This window comes from Triticum aestivum, chromosome 4A, assembly GCF_018294505.1.
Source record: "Triticum aestivum cultivar Chinese Spring chromosome 4A, IWGSC CS RefSeq v2.1, whole genome shotgun sequence".
Classification (NCBI taxonomy): Eukaryota; Viridiplantae; Streptophyta; class Magnoliopsida; order Poales; family Poaceae; genus Triticum; species Triticum aestivum.
The window spans coordinates 628,533,917-628,554,003 of NC_057803.1; the positions used below are offsets into that span (position 1 = coordinate 628,533,917).

Consider the following 20,087-nt stretch of genomic DNA (forward strand, 5'->3'; position numbering starts at 1 on the left):
ACCTAGCTGCTATAGGTCATTGTGCTTTCACTTCATTGAATACTTGACTATGGTTTGCCTAGTGTAGTCTACCTTCCGCTGCATGATAATAGGTCTATTTCTATCGTTTGTCTTCGAAACTTCCACGTTTTGAAGACTTTTATAAAAATCGGCTATTCACCCCCCTCTAGTCGATATAACGCTAAAATGGTCAAGTAGGTAAGTTAAGGGATCGGAAATTTAGTTTTCTCCATAAAGGTCAAGCTATCAGGGCAAAGTTGGTAGTAAATTTCAAGAGAGGCTAAAATTTCAACAAAGAGGAACAAAATACATGGCACAAAGTATAAAATGCTAACCAATTGTTGCCCTTTTCTTTTGTCCTCCCGATATGCCTCTTCTCATCTCATCCCCCACTAGGATATCAGCACACTCAGACAAACCAAGTATCTACATCACACAGATCTTGTGATTATGTTGTCAAGATAAATAACAGTAGATTGAAAAGTTACTGGTACCTTGATAATATAGTTCATTGTAAGGTTAGTTCGTTCTCCAAATGTCGTAGCCTGTAGATAACATATCTTAAGTGGTTGGGGAGATAAATGTAATTATTAAAAATTGAGAAAATCGAAGTAACCACCTTAATAAATGAGTCAAGATTTGGTTCCACTTCATTGAGCTCACCCTGCTTTCTTCTTACTGATTGTCCCATCATCTCTACGTTTAACATTCCAAATACAGGAATCGTATTGATTACTATCCATGTAGATGAAAAATAAAGGATACCTTTACCATCTACACGGGAGCTTTTTGAGTTCCACTTTATGCATTTTGTTACAAAATTAATCTCGTTCATAAGCACATAATCTTGATCTATATGTAAGACCTATAATATGAATAGCACACCATGCTTAGGACAATGACTTACCAAATTCGTTAATGGTTCCCAACATATTGGACGAGAAATCAATTGTCTCTCTGACAGTCATCTCAGCATGGTGAAGATCATACTGGCTAATGTAAGCATGCATGTGTTGAGGTGTTGAGCAATTCACTTCTTCTTCATTGTATGTGATCTTTCCTTTGCGCTAGTAAGATATTTTACATCAAGAAAAATGCAATTTCCATTAGACCACGTATGTAGGTGTTTTTGGTGGTATGTACATAACCCAGCCTACCTTTAGGGATGAATCCAACTTTCCTGCCAATGCCTTCAAAAATGTTGTCTTCCCAGAACCGGGCGCTCCGAGAAGAAGTGTCATCCTGGTTATGTTCATACGACAACTTTTCAGGATCTTAGGTCCGTAAATTAATAAGTCATGAACTTTCAGTTGTGGTACTATGCGAAGATGTCATTCCTTGGAACAATTTGTTTGAGGTACAAAATGTATTCTTACTTTTACGCTAGTAAAAAGTATGCATATATACCTTGATGGTCGAATTTTGCCGCTTGCTTCATTTATGATTTTGATTGCTCCTTTCCTTCTAGAATACATATGAAAAAATGACACCAAATCCTACACAAATAACAATGAAAAGATTATTTGAACCGCATGCACGCAGTTTCCTCACATTTGTATAGAACAGTCAATCACAGCGGGCTCGAATGCACACGAAATTAATAACTTCACATATAGGGTATGGAGGTACAATAGAATGCATGGTTGGCAAAACTCTAACAACTTATTTGCTGCAAGAACATCGTTTCACGGAAGCAACATGACACATTTGGAGACCTAATTCCACCTCCATTTCTAACGAGGATAGTCTTTCTCTAGTGGTTTGACCTATGAGCTGCAACCAATGTGAGGTTCTGCCGCCAACATGCATCAGTGTCCCATAAAACAATGAGATGGGTGTTGGGGAGGGTCGCGTCCCAACCATTCATGCAACATTGAAAAATGCGCTCCTGAGTCAAGCAAGTGTGAGGTGTCTTGCCACTTCATCTAGGTGAACAGACGGTCGAGGGGGAAGCATTGTGAGGGGGTCTCTTGATATCACATCTTTATTTTAACGAACAAATGATGTTTTTTTTTCATTTTCCACTATGTGCACCCATTAGAAAATAGAATTAATAACTATATCAAACAAACATGGCATCCAATTTTAGCTACTCGGAAAGCTAACAGGGTATATTTTTAGTCTTATGATTTGTTTGACGCATGTTTTATCCACGTTTGGACCTTGCAACCAAACAACTTCCAATAAAATAAGTCCACGGAAGTGTACGAGGTCACCGCCATTTGTTTTTAATGCTCAGACACTTTGGAGTTAAATCGGGTGCCCTATAGAGTTATGTGCTCCTTCTTCAAGAGGTGGGTTCCTAAGGAGTGAGGTTGCAGTCCTCTAAAAAACATAGATGGATAATGTGCCATGGCTTGGAATGGAAATATTGAATGACAAATAAATTAGGACAACGGGGCCAACTTGGTAGTAGCCTCAACTTTAGGGCGTGATTAATGTTGGTATGAGGTGTGGTTTCAAAATATCCAACCTAGCATAATAGTTGGTTTTAGGGTTGGATAGTTTGACGTAGATGACGACCGTGTGATGCGTGGATCTGGCACACAACTTTTTTATGAGCCGGTGACAACGAGCAAAATCCTGAAATCACGAACTTGTTGTAGAACATGCTAGCATGTTCCTAATTTGGAAATTCATGTGCTTACTAGGCCCGTCAATGAGGGTGTGTGTGACTTGAGCGGCCACATAGGGTCCCCAAAACCATGGGCCCCCATTAGAGAGATTTTTTACAGTAAAATTGTTATCTGTTCATGGCAGTTGTGGTCTTATTTTCTTGTCACTCGGGAAACGAGAAAATGCTAGATGGGCTGGCTTAAGCCTGGAGGATAGGAAGACCAAACCATGGCAAAGCTTTGAATTTTTGCTTCCAATCCGATAATGGAACCCGCTCACTTATTTTCCATCCAGTTGCGCAAATGAAACATTAAGTAGTAGGCAATGACGCTCGATCAATTTGATTGCGAAGACGAAAACAAGACAACCAACAATACAAACAACAAAGCCTTGCACGGGGAGCTATTTATTGATTTGTTGTGACCGACTTGCAACTTGACGATGAAAATCAAATTCCTCATGTTAATGTTTATGACAGTCTTGGTAATGAAGTTGTAGAGGTTGACAATCATGATGCAGAAATTGATGCAGTGGATGATGGTAACATTATCATTAAGGGGAGATGCTAATATTGCCCATGGAGGTTGTTGGTAGTACTGCCAATGAAGGTGATATTGTTAATTCTGTTGATGAAAGTAGTAGTTCTAATATTTCTGATAACATCCATAATCCTTTTCAACACGATATATTTGACCAAGAACTTGGGATGCAATTGGTACCGAATGATAGATATTTAGGTGCTAAAAGAAACTTGTTTATTGAGCATGGTCCTAGAAATAAATTGTCTAGAAGGTTTTTTACCTACCATACACTAGATTTCTATCTAATGGATAAAAGTGTGACACATGATGGCTTGTACACAAAAAAGATATTGACAAAGTAATTATTTTATGCAAATTATTAAGATAGGGGCTCATGGGAAGGTAGTTTGCAAATTGGAGCTTTAATAAAGGAGTCATCTTGGTAGTAGACTTAAAGAGCATGAAACTAGTAGAAAACATAGTCACAAATATGATTACATGGTGTGAATTGCACCTTAGGTTGCAAAAGAATAAAAAAATAAAGTTGCTAAGCGAAGAAAGGGATAATTGGAGAAAAGTTTTGTTCATGATTCTTTTAAAGGTAAAATTTCTTGCACATCATAATATTGCATTTCATGGGAGTAATAGGACTAATTCTAATGTTAGTTGAATTTGAGCCAGTTTTCAAAGAGCATGTTGACTGCATCACCAATGATAAATTTTGTGACAATTGTCTTGGTCGTTCTATCTAGAGTGAGTTAAATTTGCTCGCTGCTACAATCAGGTCTGAAATAATTGAAAAGGCAAAATAAGCAAAGTACTTATTGGTTATACTTGATTGCATTCCTGATGCAAGCCACCAAGAAAATATGTATTTGATAATTAGGAACATTGACGCATCTTCAGGTTCTTTTTACATTAAACAATCCTTCTTTGGTTTTATGGATGTGAAAGATACTCTTGGATAAGGATTATTTGTTGTCGTAAAAAGGGAAGGCTTGACCCTGATGTGGACAACGTAAGAGGACAAAATATGATAATAGGTTGATTTTGAAAGGAAAACTTCTAGGGGCACAAAAGAAACATATGTAGATAATAAAAGAGTTTAGCTTGTGGTTGTCATAGTATGACTCTATGTGATATGGCAAAGTCTTATTAAAAAGCAACATATTTTTTGGAGTTATCCAACGCATCTATACGACATTTGCTAATTCTAATACAACAAAAAATTTCATAGCTAACATAACACATGATTGACTCTCATGTCATTGCCATCGAACCATTAGGACAGTCCTGTTGATGGTGTTAAGGCTATAAGATCTCAACTACCAGAAGTAAGGGATTCCTTACTACAAGTGGATGAAAGTGATAAAGAACCATCGACAAGTACTGGAGGTCAATCGTTAGCCGAAATAATCTTTGTGGCTTTGAATTTTGAGTGTCAGTAATCACATGGTATGAAATACTATCTGCTGCTAATTTGATCAACAAATAGTTATGATCAAAGGATATGGTTATAAAATTTTGCACTAGAATTTGCACATGGCCTTATTTCCTTTTTCACTAGGTATAGAGTAACTGGATTTTCAAAAGCATTGGAATACTAAAAAAATCAATGGAGATGGATATTCGTCTAGAATTCTGCACCAAACATAATATCAAAAGAAAAAAGTAGATTTGATGAGGATGTAGATGATGATCTGTGGAGGAGTCATGTAGGGTCAATTCTTGTATACATTCCGTTGATCAAGCTATCATTTCACTCACTAAGGAATTTAAACAATATAAGAGGTACGATAAACATTTGGTTTCTTGCTTACTTCAGATAGATTGTGATCCTTGGACAACAAGTTTGATGCTTGCTTGTGTTAATATTGAAGGTGCACTTACAAGCGGAGAACATACACATATTGATGTACTTTTTGGTGAGGTAATTTTCCATGAGGACCCACTTAATAAATATATGGTTTCTGTTGATATTCTAAATATTTTGAAGAAGTACTCCTTGATCTCTTTTTATTCTAAAATTAACTCCAAATGCAGCGCACGTTAGGCCACGCCACTCTAAAAGGAGCATACATTAGATTATATCGAGGATCGGTCAAGATTGTTAGATCTTCACAATTGGAGCTTACGAATGCTCATGTATTTTGGTTAAAAGATGTCCCTAGGTGAAAGGGTGCCTCTTTGGGGAATACATGCCCCTTGGTCTTTGTGGAAAGACACGTTTCTTTCTGAAAAGATGCCTCTCCGTAAAAATACGCGCTCCTTGGTGGAATGATATCTTTTCATAGAAATACTTATTAGAAAGGAATTAAAATAAGTACATATCTTTTGTGTCAACGCGTTACAAAAACCAGCTTGTATGTTCCTTCCAAAAGATGTGACCATTGAAATTGATTTATTCATGCTAGGCAATTATTGTACCATTATAATTTGTGGTTTGGACACAATATAACTTGAAAAGGATGTCTTTGAGAATATTAGTTATGAAGAAATGATTGAAGATTTAATGTCAATATAAATATTAGAGAAATGTTGCTTTTCGGCAGAACGTGAGGTTAATTTATTGCTTTATTACCATCATTACTACTTTAGCATTACTATTTGATATATTTCATAAATATTGTACCGAATAACGCGCATTTTAAGTTATATAGTTGAGCGGGAGTATACTTTAGTTATGTTAGTTTTTCATTTAAATGAACCTTTTGACATTTAGGGACCTATTTTGATTTTCACCCCAGGGTGTGAAATTTCCGGAGATGTCCCTGGTGCTTACGCCCAACTAGTTGTGTTCATTATTAGTAATAAGCATATATATCTCTACAAGAAACTTCTAGGTGAGTATATTACTCAAAACCACCCCTTTTTTGTGCAGGATTCCTGGAAAACAAGTGTTTCTTCTAATTTTTAAAAAAGAAAAGCCTGAAAGAAAGAGATGGGAGACAGGAGGAAGCAGGGAGAAGAAGAGAACAACTAAGCAGGTGGGGCTTATACATGGTGTACACACTCGCTTCGTACATGGTCTATGCTACAACGAGCAGAGTACGAACCGCTGTTCAAGGCGGTGTGTACGCGATAGAAGCAGGTGGCTACGGAGGTTTTTTTTTCTAACATGGGTGCCAGTATAACCTACAGATTGATCCACCACTTCTTTCGACGTAGGCATAGTGTCGGTCTATATTTTTCTAGTATTGTTGATTTGTCGGTTTTGTGTTATGTCTTTTTGTCAGACTTTCGTATTTGGCTGTGTGTATCTAGTTATGCAGAGGTCGGGTGTTACTCATAATGATCTACATTCGCTCGATGCTACATCTTGAATTAATAAAATCGCCCTTTATCGAAAAAGCAGGTGGGGCTTATGTCCACCTCAATATAGTGGCCACATACGATGGCATGCCACTCCTAATTTGAAGTTCCAGGGTCGTCGTATTCGTTACTAGAACGCTCTAAACCAAAGTGCTTTTTGGGACCACTCATCCCAAAAGTGGTGTTTAAAAATTTGAAATGGTGGTGGTCACCTAGAAGTGTGCTCCAAATGTAATGGCTTTAAGTATTTACTCAGGCAAAAGCAATCCCCGCCCCACTCATATATTGAATTGTTTTCTCCTGTAACACTACAAATTATGAATTGTTTTAAAAAAGGTCATGTACGAACGTCAAGTACATACATATGCGTGTATTATTTGTTGTGTCTCTAGGGAAAGCAATGCATGAGAAATAACATTAAGTTCAGGTGTTGACGTCGAACTACACAAGTCCGCTTGTGCTGGAGGTGATCCACATCCTCCTCAAGCACGGCTTGGCCCAGGTTGCCACAGCTTCGTGGATCCTCGTTTTTTTTTGAAAAAGAGAATTCTGTCTCGAATTACATTATTTTTTTTATACAAGGCCATCTCATTTTCCGTATCAAACTTTGACTTATAATTTTGGTTAACAAAATATGAATTGAATGTCATCGAAAATATATCATCGGAAAGTTGTTTGAAATGTGCATAACACCTTTTATGGCATGAGCTCATTTTTAGTGGTAAAGTTAATTGTTAGTTAGACATACAAATATGAAGTGGCCTTGTGTAAGGAAGTGAATGGAGTAATATATAAAACAATTAAAGAAGCTAAGCAAGGGCTGCTGCCGTGCATTTGAAGTGCTTTGCATGAATCCATTTCTAGCTGACATGTGTTTGATTTTTTATTTGGTTAATTATTGGATTTTCCTTTTGTGTTTTGCTACTGATTTTTTAACGCAGTACAACGTAGATGTTCACATACACACACCCATATGAACGTGCGCATGCACACTCTACCTCAATTAATACCTCCGAGATACTGAGCCGGCGCAACATGTTGAGATTGACGAAGTCAACGCAGATGTCTTGGTAGTCGATGTTGATGCCCACATACGCACATACACACCTATGAACGCGCGCACACACACCATAACTCTATGAGCACCTCCGAGATACTGAGCCGATACAATATCTTGAGATTGACAAAGTCACCACAGATGTCTTCATAGCACACTTTGATGCCCACGTACACACACATACACTCACCCCTATGAACACACGCATACACACTCTACCTCTATGAGAACCTCCGAGATACCGAGCCAGCACAACATCTTGAGATTGACGAAGTCACTACAGGCGCCTTCGTAGTAGACGGTGACATCTCCTCCTACTGAACAAACATCGCCGAAAAGGCTGAAATAAATCTATGAAAATGCGAGCACTCGTGGCATAGTCTAAGACGTGAACCCTAGTGGGATGGTACCATCAGAAGGAAGCTAACCATGTGAGCTACGCTCAGTTCGCGCTACCCGTGTTTTGATGCATGTTCGTTTGGTTGGTTCACAGCTTTGACTCGGTGTCAAAAAGGAATACACTGCTTTACAACTACACCTTTTTAAAAATAGTTATCTTTATGCCAGCTTTATACTTTTAATAAATTATATTTTTTATCTCGGTCCAGATTATCGAATTCTTTCTTAGACATCAACTTCACTATATATGAAGAAAATCCCATTCTCACCTTGGCAATAGTTAGTTTTAGTTGTCAATTTTCTAATTTTATTTCTCGATGTTTCCGCCATGCAAAAGAACTAGGTATGCAGATTTGTATCTTATATAATACTACAAATAACACAATGTAATTTCTCAGACTTCAAATGTATAGATGAATTGTTTTTCAAGTGATCGGTATTCAGATAGCAATTCCAGTTCTTAAGGGTGTACCAACACATTGTTTCGATGCTCCATGCAAGTTTCTCCGGCCCTCCTTCCACATATTGACAACAAGCATTTTCACTTCAAAGATGAATCTTCTTGGATTATCAAGCAAACATACGATCAGTTCAAAAGTTCTTTCTAGCATTGTCCTATAGCTAGTTAGCTAGGCATGCATGTTTGACATTTCCAACTTTTTTTCATATGATATATTTGTCATGTGTATCCATTTGAAAGAATTGAGTATATTGATTATCATCTACCATGGAAAAGACAAAGCTTGCCTGTCCATATGAGCATTGTTGTGGCAATTTTTGTGTGTGTCCTCTTTTCTTACATGAAACAACTATCTTCCAGTACTAGCCTTGATTCATTTGCTACTAAATACCATTGTTAGCAACTAAATCAGCAAGCAGGGAAAAAAGTTCTCTTTATGTGGGTCAAAGCAAAATTCGAATTAACATAAGGTTGGTTCTTTGGCAACATTTTAATATGGCGATCAAGCAAATTTAATCTTTTGCAGAAAGAACTCTTTTCAGTGTTAGATTGCCTTGGATAATGAGCTATTTCAGGTTTGGTGAGTTTAGTTATTAGTTTCTCTTCTTTTATCCCTTAGTGGTTAGAAGCAATCGGTGATATTTTTAGATGACATAAGCTCACTTTATCGTGGCACTATAATTGGAACTAACTCTACCAATAATTTCAGACTTGTGGTTAAGGTAAATTTGATGTTTTGGTTCAATAAGTCATAAACAAAACCATGGATTAATATCTTTTTGCTCAAATATTTAGAGCCATAGAGAACGTTTAAATGATAACATGAACACATTATTTTCCATGGCATATAAGGATCTGTTGTAAGCCCATGTTCACCGATTATGGTGTCATTTTTGTAAAAAAAATCATCAGAATTACCCATTAGAGTTCCAGAAAATGCCACGAGAAGGGAACCTAAAGTTGACTTTTTGACGCCTTTGCATAGGGTACCTTGAACACTTACAAGCATGCGAGCAGCTTCTCCATGGTCTGCTTCCTACTTGGAGTAGCTATTTGAAGATTTCAGAGTAAAAAAAAAGGAATGTACTATCACAACTGGAGAGTCAAAGATCTGTGTTACTAGAAGATCTCACTGTTTTAGCCTGTCAATCTTCTATTTCACATTTTCTTATGATAGCTTAACTGTAAAGAAACTATTGCACTTCACTGGATTTTCTTTTTTAATAAGCAAATTTGTCTCATCTAGCCACTGCAATGTATCCCCATAATATTTTAACCTGATATACTTTTCCACTCATCCGACATGTGTACTATGTTGTTATAGTTTTTGAGCAGCAACAACAATTGTATAAGTCAAGAGCAGTTGCACGGACGCGGTGTGCCGCCGCCCCTTTGCCCGCTAGTTGAAGTCACGTTGTCTGTTAGAAACTGCATAAGGAGAGGCTAGAGAGCTAAAAGTGAAGGATGCATGAACTAGAGGTCTTGGGCTTCCACATGCATGTCGTACCTCAACAGTCAAGACATAGCAGTTCACGAAAGGTAACTAGGCAGTTCACCAAAACTAAGATCTGCTTATATACATCACAGCGATCAACTGACCAGGACTAGGAGTAGGAGCGATGCAAAGCAGCAACTGACTAGGAGCAGGGAAACAGGCTGAGAGGCGTCAGCTCGCCATGATTCTATTTATTCACCCCTACCCGGCCGCCAGCAACGCACCACTTTGAAGATCGTGTCTACAGTTTGAGGAGATGGTAGGAGGGCAACAGGCTGGTCGATCGCCGGCCAAAACGATGCGGACATACCTGTGCGGCGTTGACGGCGCAGTTGAGCAGCGTCGGCAGCTCCCGGCGGCCGATGCGGACGTGTGCCTCCACGGCGAGATCATCGAACCGCACCTCCACCTTGGGCCCGGCGACTCCCAGACTGCATGCGATGGAAAGCACAACTGTTATTGCAAGTAAAAGACACACAGTTGCTACATATGTGAAGGAAATATGAGCAAATTACTACGAGTTTTAATCCGAATAAACAGAATATAAATCATGACCACAGCAGTAGAGATTAAACTAATCATGCGAACTAGCATAGCAGATGAACATATCACATCTAGGGCACATACTAGAAACATGAATTCTACCACGATCTCGAACAGGAAGGATAGAATCACATACGGTGCAGCGGGTGCAGCACCGCCAGCGTTGATGTTGTCGCCCATGTCGTCGAGGATGAGGTTGCCGAGGTTGGGGAAGAAGTCGTCGTTCGCGAAGTCGTCGCAGCCAGCAGTCGCGCGAGTGCGCTCCCCAAAAACCTGATCGTCCCTCTCCCGTACAGGATCACGAGAGGCGGGGTTTCGGAGGCCTGCTGTCCCTTCTCGCGGTGCACGCCGGAAGGAGGGATGGAGAAGACTAGCTTGGCGGCGCAATGATCTGGAACGGTGATGAGAAACCATACGAAGCGGCGGCTAGGGTAGACGTCTGCCCTGACTATATATTGCGGGTCGGGTAGGTCGTGGGAGTAAACCCCACGTCCGAGTCGTCACGATCCAAAACAATCGGAAACGGTTCAGTAATTAACGCGTCCGTTAATTATTAATTAATGACTCATTGATTTTCCCATGCAGCAAAAATATAGACAACGTGCATAGCTCTGTCCTCGGCTCGGCTCAATCCCGCAACCCGCCGCGCGGCGTCGTGACGAGGCGTGGCGTGGCGTGGCGTGGCGAGGCGAGCGAGGAGGAGGAGCGCGCGTGTAGGTCTCCTCTTCTCATGCTCATACAAGTGGTAGAAGAGCTCACCTTATAAAGAGGTGCAACTCTCTCTCAACTTCCAATGTGGGACTAAACTTTAGCCTCACTCACTCCACTCACATGTGTGCACGAATGGGCCAAGAGAATTTCAGAATTTTAGTTGGGCTTTGGGCCAAAGGCCTACTAGCAAAATTCCAACAATCCCCCACAAAGTCTCATTGGCACATCTCATCATTTAGTTCCAAAACATTGTTTTATATATCGGTGCTTAGTGGAGACTGTGAAGTTGAACTTCCACTTAGAAATTTATGCTACACTAGATCACAACTTGAATAGTGGACTATGCCTTGAACTACAAGTTTTCTGTGAAACTAGTTTCACACAAATTCTTGACCGATACTGGGCTGCCGCAAGGCTTCCCCGCGGGTGGAGCGTATACGTCATACTCCAGGGCCTTTCATGAATTTATTAGAGAACACCCAATTCTCACAGACTGCGACGTTGACAGTCAAATTCATATAGGTGTGTTCCTCAGAAGATGTTCTGCAGGACAACATCTCTGCTTACCCGAATAAGCCACTTGGAACACATTAAGATAATATCAACCTGCCATGCAGATCAGGAGAGTATTGCATCTTCACGGAGTGGGATAATTAATATAGGGATACTCTCCTCCCAGCTGACCAACAGCTTGTCTCCCACTTCTACTTCACGGGATCTCCGATCACATAGAGTGGGTTACCACTATGGACAACTCATGCGGTGGGTCTCAAACCCATCTCCATCGATGCATTATCTATCACATTACGTGATAGACCCTTTGTGAAGGGATCTGCCAAGTTTTTCGACGTTTGGATATAATCCAACGTAATAACTCCGGAGTTCCTCAATTTTCTGACAGATTTTAGTCTCCTCTTCACATGCCTTGAGGACTTCATATTGTCCTTAGAACTGTTTATCTTGACGATCACAGTTTGATTATCACAGTTCATCAGGATAGGGGGTATTGGTTTTTCAACCATAGGTAAGTCCATCAAGAGTTCACGAAGCCACTCTGCTTCAACAGTGGCAGTGTCTAATGCTGTGAGTTCTGCTTCCATAGTTGACCTCGTTAAGATGGTCTGCTTGCAAGACTTCCAGGAAACAGCGCCACCACCAAGTGTAAAAACATAACCACTTGTGGCCTTAATCTCATCAGCATCAGATATCCAGTTTGAGTCACTATAACCCTCCAGTACCCTTGGATACCCGGTGTAGTGAATCCCATAGCTCGCGGTGCCTTTCAAATAGCGCATAACTCTCTCAAGCGCATGCCAATGATCATCTCCCGGTTTTGACACAAACCGACTCAGCTTGCTCACAGCAAAAGAGATGTCAGGCCTCGTGGCACTCGCCAAATACATAAGCGAGCCAATAATCTGAGAATACCTCAGTTGATCTCTAGCAATCCGTCGATTCTTTCGAAGCAACACACTAGCATCATATGGAGTTGGAGAAGGCGTGCAGTCGCTATACCCAAAACGACTCAAGACCTTTTCCACATAATGAGACTGAAGCAGTGTGATCCCACCATTCTCATCTCTCAACAGCTTGATGTTTAAGATAACATCAGCTACTCCTAGATCCTTCATCTCAAAACAGCGAGATAAGAAATCCTTAACCTCCTTGATTAAATCAAGTTTGGTTCCAAAGATCAATATGTCATCGACATACAGACAAAGAATAACTCCTTCGCCCCCACCATAGCGATAGTACACGCACTTGTCACCATCGTTTACTACAAAGCCGGCAGCAGTTAATGTTCTTTCGAACTTCTCATGCCACTCCTTAGGAGCTTGTTTAAGGCCATATAAAGACTTTAATAACTTGCACACCTTTCCTTCCTGACCAGGTACTACAAAACCATCTGGCTGATCCATGTAAATTTCCTCCTTCAACTCTCCATTAAGGAAAGCCGTCTTAACGTCCATTTGATGAACGAGAAGACCATGTGAGGCAGCCAGTGATAGTAGCACCCGAATTGTGGTCAGTCTAGCCACGGGTGAGTAAGTATCAAAGAAGTCTTCACCTTCTTTCTGGGTATAACCCTTGGCCACAAGCCGTGCCTTGTACTTTTCAATCGTACCATCAGGTCTAAGCTTCTTCTTGAACACCCACTTACATCCTACAGGTTTGCACCCATATGGACGGTCAGTGATCTCCCAGGTACCGTTAGCTAAGATGGAATCCATCTCGCTACGTACAGCTTCCTTCCAGTAGTCAGCATCAGGAGATGCATAGGCTTCTGAAATAGTCCTGGGTGTGTCATCCACGAGGTACACAATGAAATCATCACCAAAAGACTTTGCAGTCCTCTGTCTCTTACTCCTCACAGGAGTTCCATTGTTACCCTCAACAGGATTCTCAACGTGTTCCATCGCAATGGTGGGTTCAGGAATTACAGTGAATTCCTCACTAGATGGAGTAGGTATCTCCTGATTTGATGAACTCGACATATCCTTCATAGGAAATATGTCCTCAAAGAAAGTTGCATCATTTGATTCCATAATCGTACCAACATGCATGTCGGATACCTCAGATTTTATTATCAAAAATCTATAGCCGATGCTATGAAAAGCATAGCCCAGAAGAACACAATCCACGGTTTTTGGTCCAAGCTTGCGCTTCTTGGGAATTGGTATATTGACTTTCGCCAAACAACCCCAAGTACGTAGGTAAGAGAGTTTCAACCTTTTCCTTTCCCATTCCTCAAATGGAGTCATGGTCTTATGCTTTGTGGGAACTCGGTTTAGGACATGACACGCAGTCATTAGCGCCTCCCCCCACCATTCCTTGGATAGACCCGAAGTGTCTAACATGGTGTTAACCATATCAGTTAGAGTTCGGTTCTTTCTTTCGGCTACCCCATTTGACTGGGGTGAGTAGGGAGGCGTCCTCTCATGGATTATACCATGTTCCGCACAAAACAGATCAAATTCATTGGAAAAATACTCTCCACCACGATCGGACCTAAGCCGTTTAATTTTTCGATCAAGTTGGTTCTCTGCCTCAGCTTTATAGTTTTTAAAGAAAGTCAAAGCCTCATCTTTTGATTTCAGAAGATACACATAACAATATCTAGTGGAGTCATCAATCAACGTCATGAAGTATCTCTTTCCACCTTTTGTCAACACGCCATTCATCTCACAAAGATCAGAATGTATAAGCTCTAGTGGCGCCAAGTCTCTTGCCTCTGCAGTCTTATGGGACTTGCGAGGTTGCTTAGCTTGCACACATACTTGGCACTTGGAGCCTTTGACAGTAGAGATTTTCGGAATTAAATTCATATTGGCTAACCGCGTCATGCAACCAAAGTTAATATGACAGAGTCGTGAATGCCAAATATCAGACTCATTATTGTGGCAAACATTATTAATAACTTTAGTGCAAATATCTGACAAAGATAGGCGGAACAAGCCTCCGCACTCATAGCCTTTTCCAACAAATTGTCCACACTTAGAAATTACAACTTTATTGGATTCGAAAACCAACTTAAAACCATCTCGACATAAACGGGAACCGCTAACGAGATTTTTATTAATGGACGGCACATGATGAACGTTCTTCAGACGCACAGTCTTCCCCGAAGTAAACTTCAGATCGACCGTACCAACACCTCGAACGATGGCATGTGACCCGTTCCCCATCAGCACGGGTGAAGTCCCTGTTGCCTGGTAAGAAGAAAACATGGAGGCGTCAGCACAAACATGTACATTGGCACCGGTGTCAATTAACCAATCAGGGGATTGAAATACTGAAAGGATGGTAGGAAAAATACCGTACCCTGATTCCTTCATATCAGTATCACCGATGACAACATTAGCGGACTTGCCGCTCTTCTCATGTTCGCGCTCCTCAAAGCGGTTAGGACACTTTGGAGCCCAGTGATTAGGATCACCGCAGACATGGCAAAGTCCCTTCCCCTTCTTATGAGAATTCTTCTTGAAGTTGGTAGAATGTGATGGCTTGTTCTTTGTATCAAACTTGCCTTTGCCCTGAGTTTTGTTCTTATTGTTTTTGTACTTGTTGGGCTGGGAGTTCTTCTTCTGTACCATGTGGGCACTAGAACCTCCCTCAGCAACTCGAGCACGTGTGTCCTTTGCTCTCGCCTTCTCTTCAACATCAAGAGTACCAATGAGATCCGCAACGGAAAACTCCTGTCTCTTGTGTTTCAGGGAAGTAGCAAAATTGTTCCACGAAGGTGGAAGCTTGGCAATGATGCCTCCGGCAACAAATTTGTCCGGCAACACACACTTGAAGTACTCAAGTTCTTTTGCGAGCGACTGTATCTCATGAGCCTGCTGTACAACAGGGCGCTCATCAGTCATCTTGTAGTCATAGAATTGCTCCATGACGTACAACTCGCTGCCGGCGTCCGAGGCACCAAACTTGGCCTCGAGCGCAGCCCACATGTCCTTGCCGTTGTCAAACGACATATACGAATCCACAATGGAGTCATCAAGAACACTCAGAAGAGCGCCTTTAAAGAGGGTATCGATCTTCTCAAAAGCTTCCAGCTGTGCTGGATTAAGATCGCCCTCAGGCTTGCCCTTGGTGGCATCATAGCAGCCCATGGTCTGAAACCAGTAGACTGCTCTCGTGCGCCACCTCTTATATTGCGCCCCCTTAAAGGCAGGCGGTTTCAGATGCGCAGCAAAACCACTCGGAGTAAATTGCCTATAATCAGGTTTTTGGATTGTTGGAAATATGAGCAAATTACTACGAGATTTAATCCGAATAAACAGAATATAAATCATGACCACAGCAGCAGAGATTAAACTAATCATGCGAACTAGCATAGCAGATGAACATATCACATCTAGGGCACATACTAGAAACATGAATTCTACCACGATCTCGAACAGGAAGGATAGAATCACATACGGTGCAGCGGGTGCAGCACCGCCGGCGTTGATGTTGTCGCCCATGTCGTCGAGGATGAGGTTGCCGAGGTCGGGGAAGAAGTCGTCGTTCGCGAAGTCGTCGCTGCCAGCAGTCGCGCGAGTGCGCTCCCCAAAAACCTGATCGCCCCTCTCCCGTACAGGATCACGAGAGGCGGGGTTCCGGAGGCCTGCTGTCCCTTCTCGCGGTGCACGCCGGAAGGAGGGATGGAGAAGACTAGCTTGGCGGCGCAATGATCTGGAACGGTGATGAGAAACCATACGAAGCGGCGGCTAGGGTAGACGTCTGCCTGACTATATATTGCGGGCCGGGTAGGTCGTGGGAGTAAACCCCACGTCCGAGTCGTCACGATCCAAAAGAATCGGAAACGGTTCAGTAATTAACGTGTCCGTTAATTATTAATTAATGACTCATTAATTTTCCCATGCAGCAAAAATATAGACAACGTGCATAGCTCTGTCCTCGGCTCGGCTCAATCCCGCAACCCGCGGCGCGTCGTGACGAGGCGTGGCGTGGCGAGGCGAGCGAGGAGGAGGAGCGCGCGTGTAGGTCTCCTCTTCTCATGCTCATACAAGTGGTAGAAGAGCTCACCTTATAAAGAGGTGCAACTCTCTCTCAACTTCCAAGGTGGGACTAAACTTTAGCCTCACTCACTCCACTCACATGTGTGCATGAATGGGCCAAGAGAATTTCAGAATTTTAGTTGGGCTTTGGGCCAAAGGCCTACTAGCAAAATTCCAACAATCCCCCACAAAGTCTCATTGGCACATCTCATCATTTAGTTCCAAAACATTGTTTTATATATCGGTGCTTAGTGGAGACTGTGAAGTTGAACTTCCACTTAGAAATTTATGCTACACTAGATCACAACTTGAATAGTGGACTATGCCTTGAACTACAAGTTTTCTGTGAAACTAGTTTCACACAAATTCTTGACCGATACTGGGCTGCCGCAAGGCTTCCCCGCGGGTGGAGCGTATACGTCATACTCCAGGGCCTTTCATGAATTTATTAGAGAACACCCAATTCTCACAGACTGCGACGTTGACAGTCAAATTCATATAGGTGTGTTCCTCAGAAGATGTTCTGCAGGACAACATCTCTGCTTACCCGAATAAGCCACTTGGAACACATTAAGATAAGTATCAACCTGCCATGCAGATCAGGAGAGTATTGCATCTTCACGGAGTGGGATAATTAATATAGGGATACTCTCCTCCCAGCTGACCAACAGCTTGTCTCCCACTTCTACTTCACGGGATCTCCGATCACATAGAGTGGGTTACCACTATGGACAACTCATGCGGTGGGTCTCAAACCCATCTCCATCGATGCATTATCTATCACATTACGTGATAGACCCTTTGTGAAGGGATCTGCCAAGTTTTTCGACGTTTGGATATAATCCAACGTAATAACTCCGGAGTTCCTCAATTTTCTGACAGATTTTAGTCTCCTCTTCACATGCCTTGAGGACTTCATATTGTCCTTAGAACTGTTTATCTTGACGATCACAGTTTGATTATCACAGTTCATCAGGATAGGGGGTATTGGTTTTTCAACCATAGGTAAGTCCATCAAGAGTTCACGAAGCCACTCTGCTTCAACAGTGGCAGTGTCTAATGCTGTGAGTTCTGCTTCCATAGTTGACCTCGTTAAGATGGTCTGCTTGCAAGACTTCCAGGAAACAGCGCCACCACCAAGTGTAAAAACATAACCACTTGTGGCCTTAATCTCATCAGCATCAGATATCCAGTTTGAGTCACTATAACCCTCCAGTACCCTTGGATACCCGGTGTAGTGAATCCCATAGCTCGCGGTGCCTTTCAAATAGCGCATAACTCTCTCAAGCGCATGCCAATGATCATCTCCCGGTTTTGACACAAACCGACTCAGCTTGCTCACAGCAAAAGAGATGTCAGGCCTCGTGGCACTCGCCAAATACATAAGCGAGCCAATAATCTGAGAATACCTCAGTTGATCTCTAGCAATCCGTCGATTCTTTCGAAGCAACACACTAGCATCATATGGAGTTGGAGAAGGCGTGCAGTCGCTATACCCAAAACGACTCAAGACCTTTTCCACATAATGAGACTGAAGCAGTGTGATCCCACCATTCTCATCTCTCAACAGCTTGATGTTTAAGATAACATCAGCTACTCCTAGATCCTTCATCTCAAAACAGCGAGATAAGAAATCCTTAACCTCCTTGATTAAATCAAGTTTGGTTCCAAAGATCAATATGTCGTCGACATACAGACAAAGAATAACTCCTTCGCCCCCACCATAGCGATAGTACACGCACTTGTCACCATCGTTTACTACAAAGCCGGCAGCAGTTAATGTTCTTTCGAACTTCTCATGCCACTCCTTAGGAGCTTGTTTAAGGCCATATAAAGACTTTAATAACTTGCACACCTTTCCTTCCTGACCAGGTACTACAAAACCATCTGGCTGATCCATGTAAATTTCCTCCTTCAACTCTCCATTGAGGAAAGCCGTCTTAACGTCCATTTGATGAACGAGAAGACCATGTGAGGCAGCCAGTGATAGTAGCACCCGAATTGTGGTCAGTCTAGCCACGGGTGAGTAAGTATCAAAGAAGTCTTCACCTTCTTTCTGGGTATAACCCTTGGCCACAAGCCGTGCCTTGTACTTTTCAATCGTACCATCAGGTCTAAGCTTCTTCTTGAACACCCACTTACATCCTACAGGTTTGCACCCATAAGGACGGTCAGTGATCTCCCAGGTACCGTTAGCTAAGATGGAATCCATCTCGCTACGTACAGCTTCCTTCCAGTAGTCAGCATCAGGAGATGCATAGGCTTCTGAAATAGTCCTGGGTGTGTCATCCACGAGGTACACAATGAAATCATCACCAAAAGACTTTGCAGTCCTCTGTCTCTTACTCCTCACAGGAGTTCCATTGTTACCCTCAACAGGATTCTCAACGTGTTCCATCGCAATGGTGGGTTCAGGAATTACAGTGAATTCCTCACTAGATGGAGTAGGTATCTCCTGATTTGATGAACTCGACATATCCTTCATAGGAAATATGTCCTCAAAGAAAGTTGCATCATTTGATTCCATAATCGTACCAACATGCATGTCGGATACCTCAGATTTTATTATCAAAAATCTATAGCCGATGCTATGAAAAGCATAGCCCAGAAGAACACAATCCACGGTTTTTGGTCCAAGCTTGCGCTTCTTGGGAATTGGTATATTGACTTTCGCCAAACAACCCCAAGTACGTAGGTAAGAGAGTTTCAACCTTTTCCTTTCCCATTCCTCAAATGGAGTCATGGTCTTATGCTTTGTGGGAACTCGGTTTAGGACATGACACGCAGTCATTAGCGCCTCCCCCCACCATTCCTTGGATAGACCCGAAGTGTCTAACATGGTGTTAACCATATCAGTTAGAGTTCGGTTCTTTCTTTCGGCTACCCCATTTGACTGGGGTGAGTAGGGAGGCGTCCTCTCATGGATTATACCATGTTCCGCACAAAACAGATCAAATTCATTGGAAAAATACTCTCCACCACGATCGGACCTAAGCCGTTTAATTTTTCGATCAAGTTGGTTCTCTGCCTCAGCTTTATAGTTTTTAAAGAAAGTCAAAGCCTCATCTTTTGATTTCAGAAGATACACATAACAATATCTAGTGGAGTCATCAATCAACGTCATGAAGTATCTCTTTCCACCTTTTGTCAACACGCCATTCATCTCACAAAGATCAGAATGTATAAGCTCTAGTGGCGCCAAGTCTCTTGCCTCTGCAGTCTTATGGGACTTGCGAGGTTGCTTAGCTTGCACACATACTTGGCACTTGGAGCCTTTGACAGTAGAGATTTTCGGAATTAAATTCATATTGGCTAACCGCGTCATGCAACCAAAGTTAATATGACAGAGTCGTGAATGCCAAATATCAGACTCATTATTGTGGCAAACATTATTAATAACTTTAGTGCAAATATCTGACAAAGATAGGCGGAACAAGCCTCCGCACTCATAGCCTTTTCCAACAAATTG

General features: G+C 41.8%; 1 protein-coding gene across 1 annotated transcript in view; it reads right to left on the reverse strand.

Annotated features, from left to right (window-relative positions):
• Positions 1-330: 330 nt before the first annotated feature.
• The window catches only part of LOC123084138 (ABC transporter G family member 45-like), a 37,182-nt gene continuing 17,425 nt past the window's right edge, over positions 331-20,087 (reverse strand). The window contains exons 2-8 of the mRNA XM_044505900.1: positions 10,171-10,291; positions 1,408-1,496; positions 1,158-1,242; positions 908-1,067; positions 620-735; positions 495-545; positions 331-426 (exon numbers count right to left, since the gene is read on the reverse strand). Coding sequence (XP_044361835.1) covers positions 331-426; positions 495-545; positions 620-735; positions 908-1,067; positions 1,158-1,242; positions 1,408-1,496; positions 10,171-10,291 — 718 coding nt within the window. The remainder of the gene's footprint in view (positions 427-494; positions 546-619; positions 736-907; positions 1,068-1,157; positions 1,243-1,407; positions 1,497-10,170; positions 10,292-20,087) is intronic.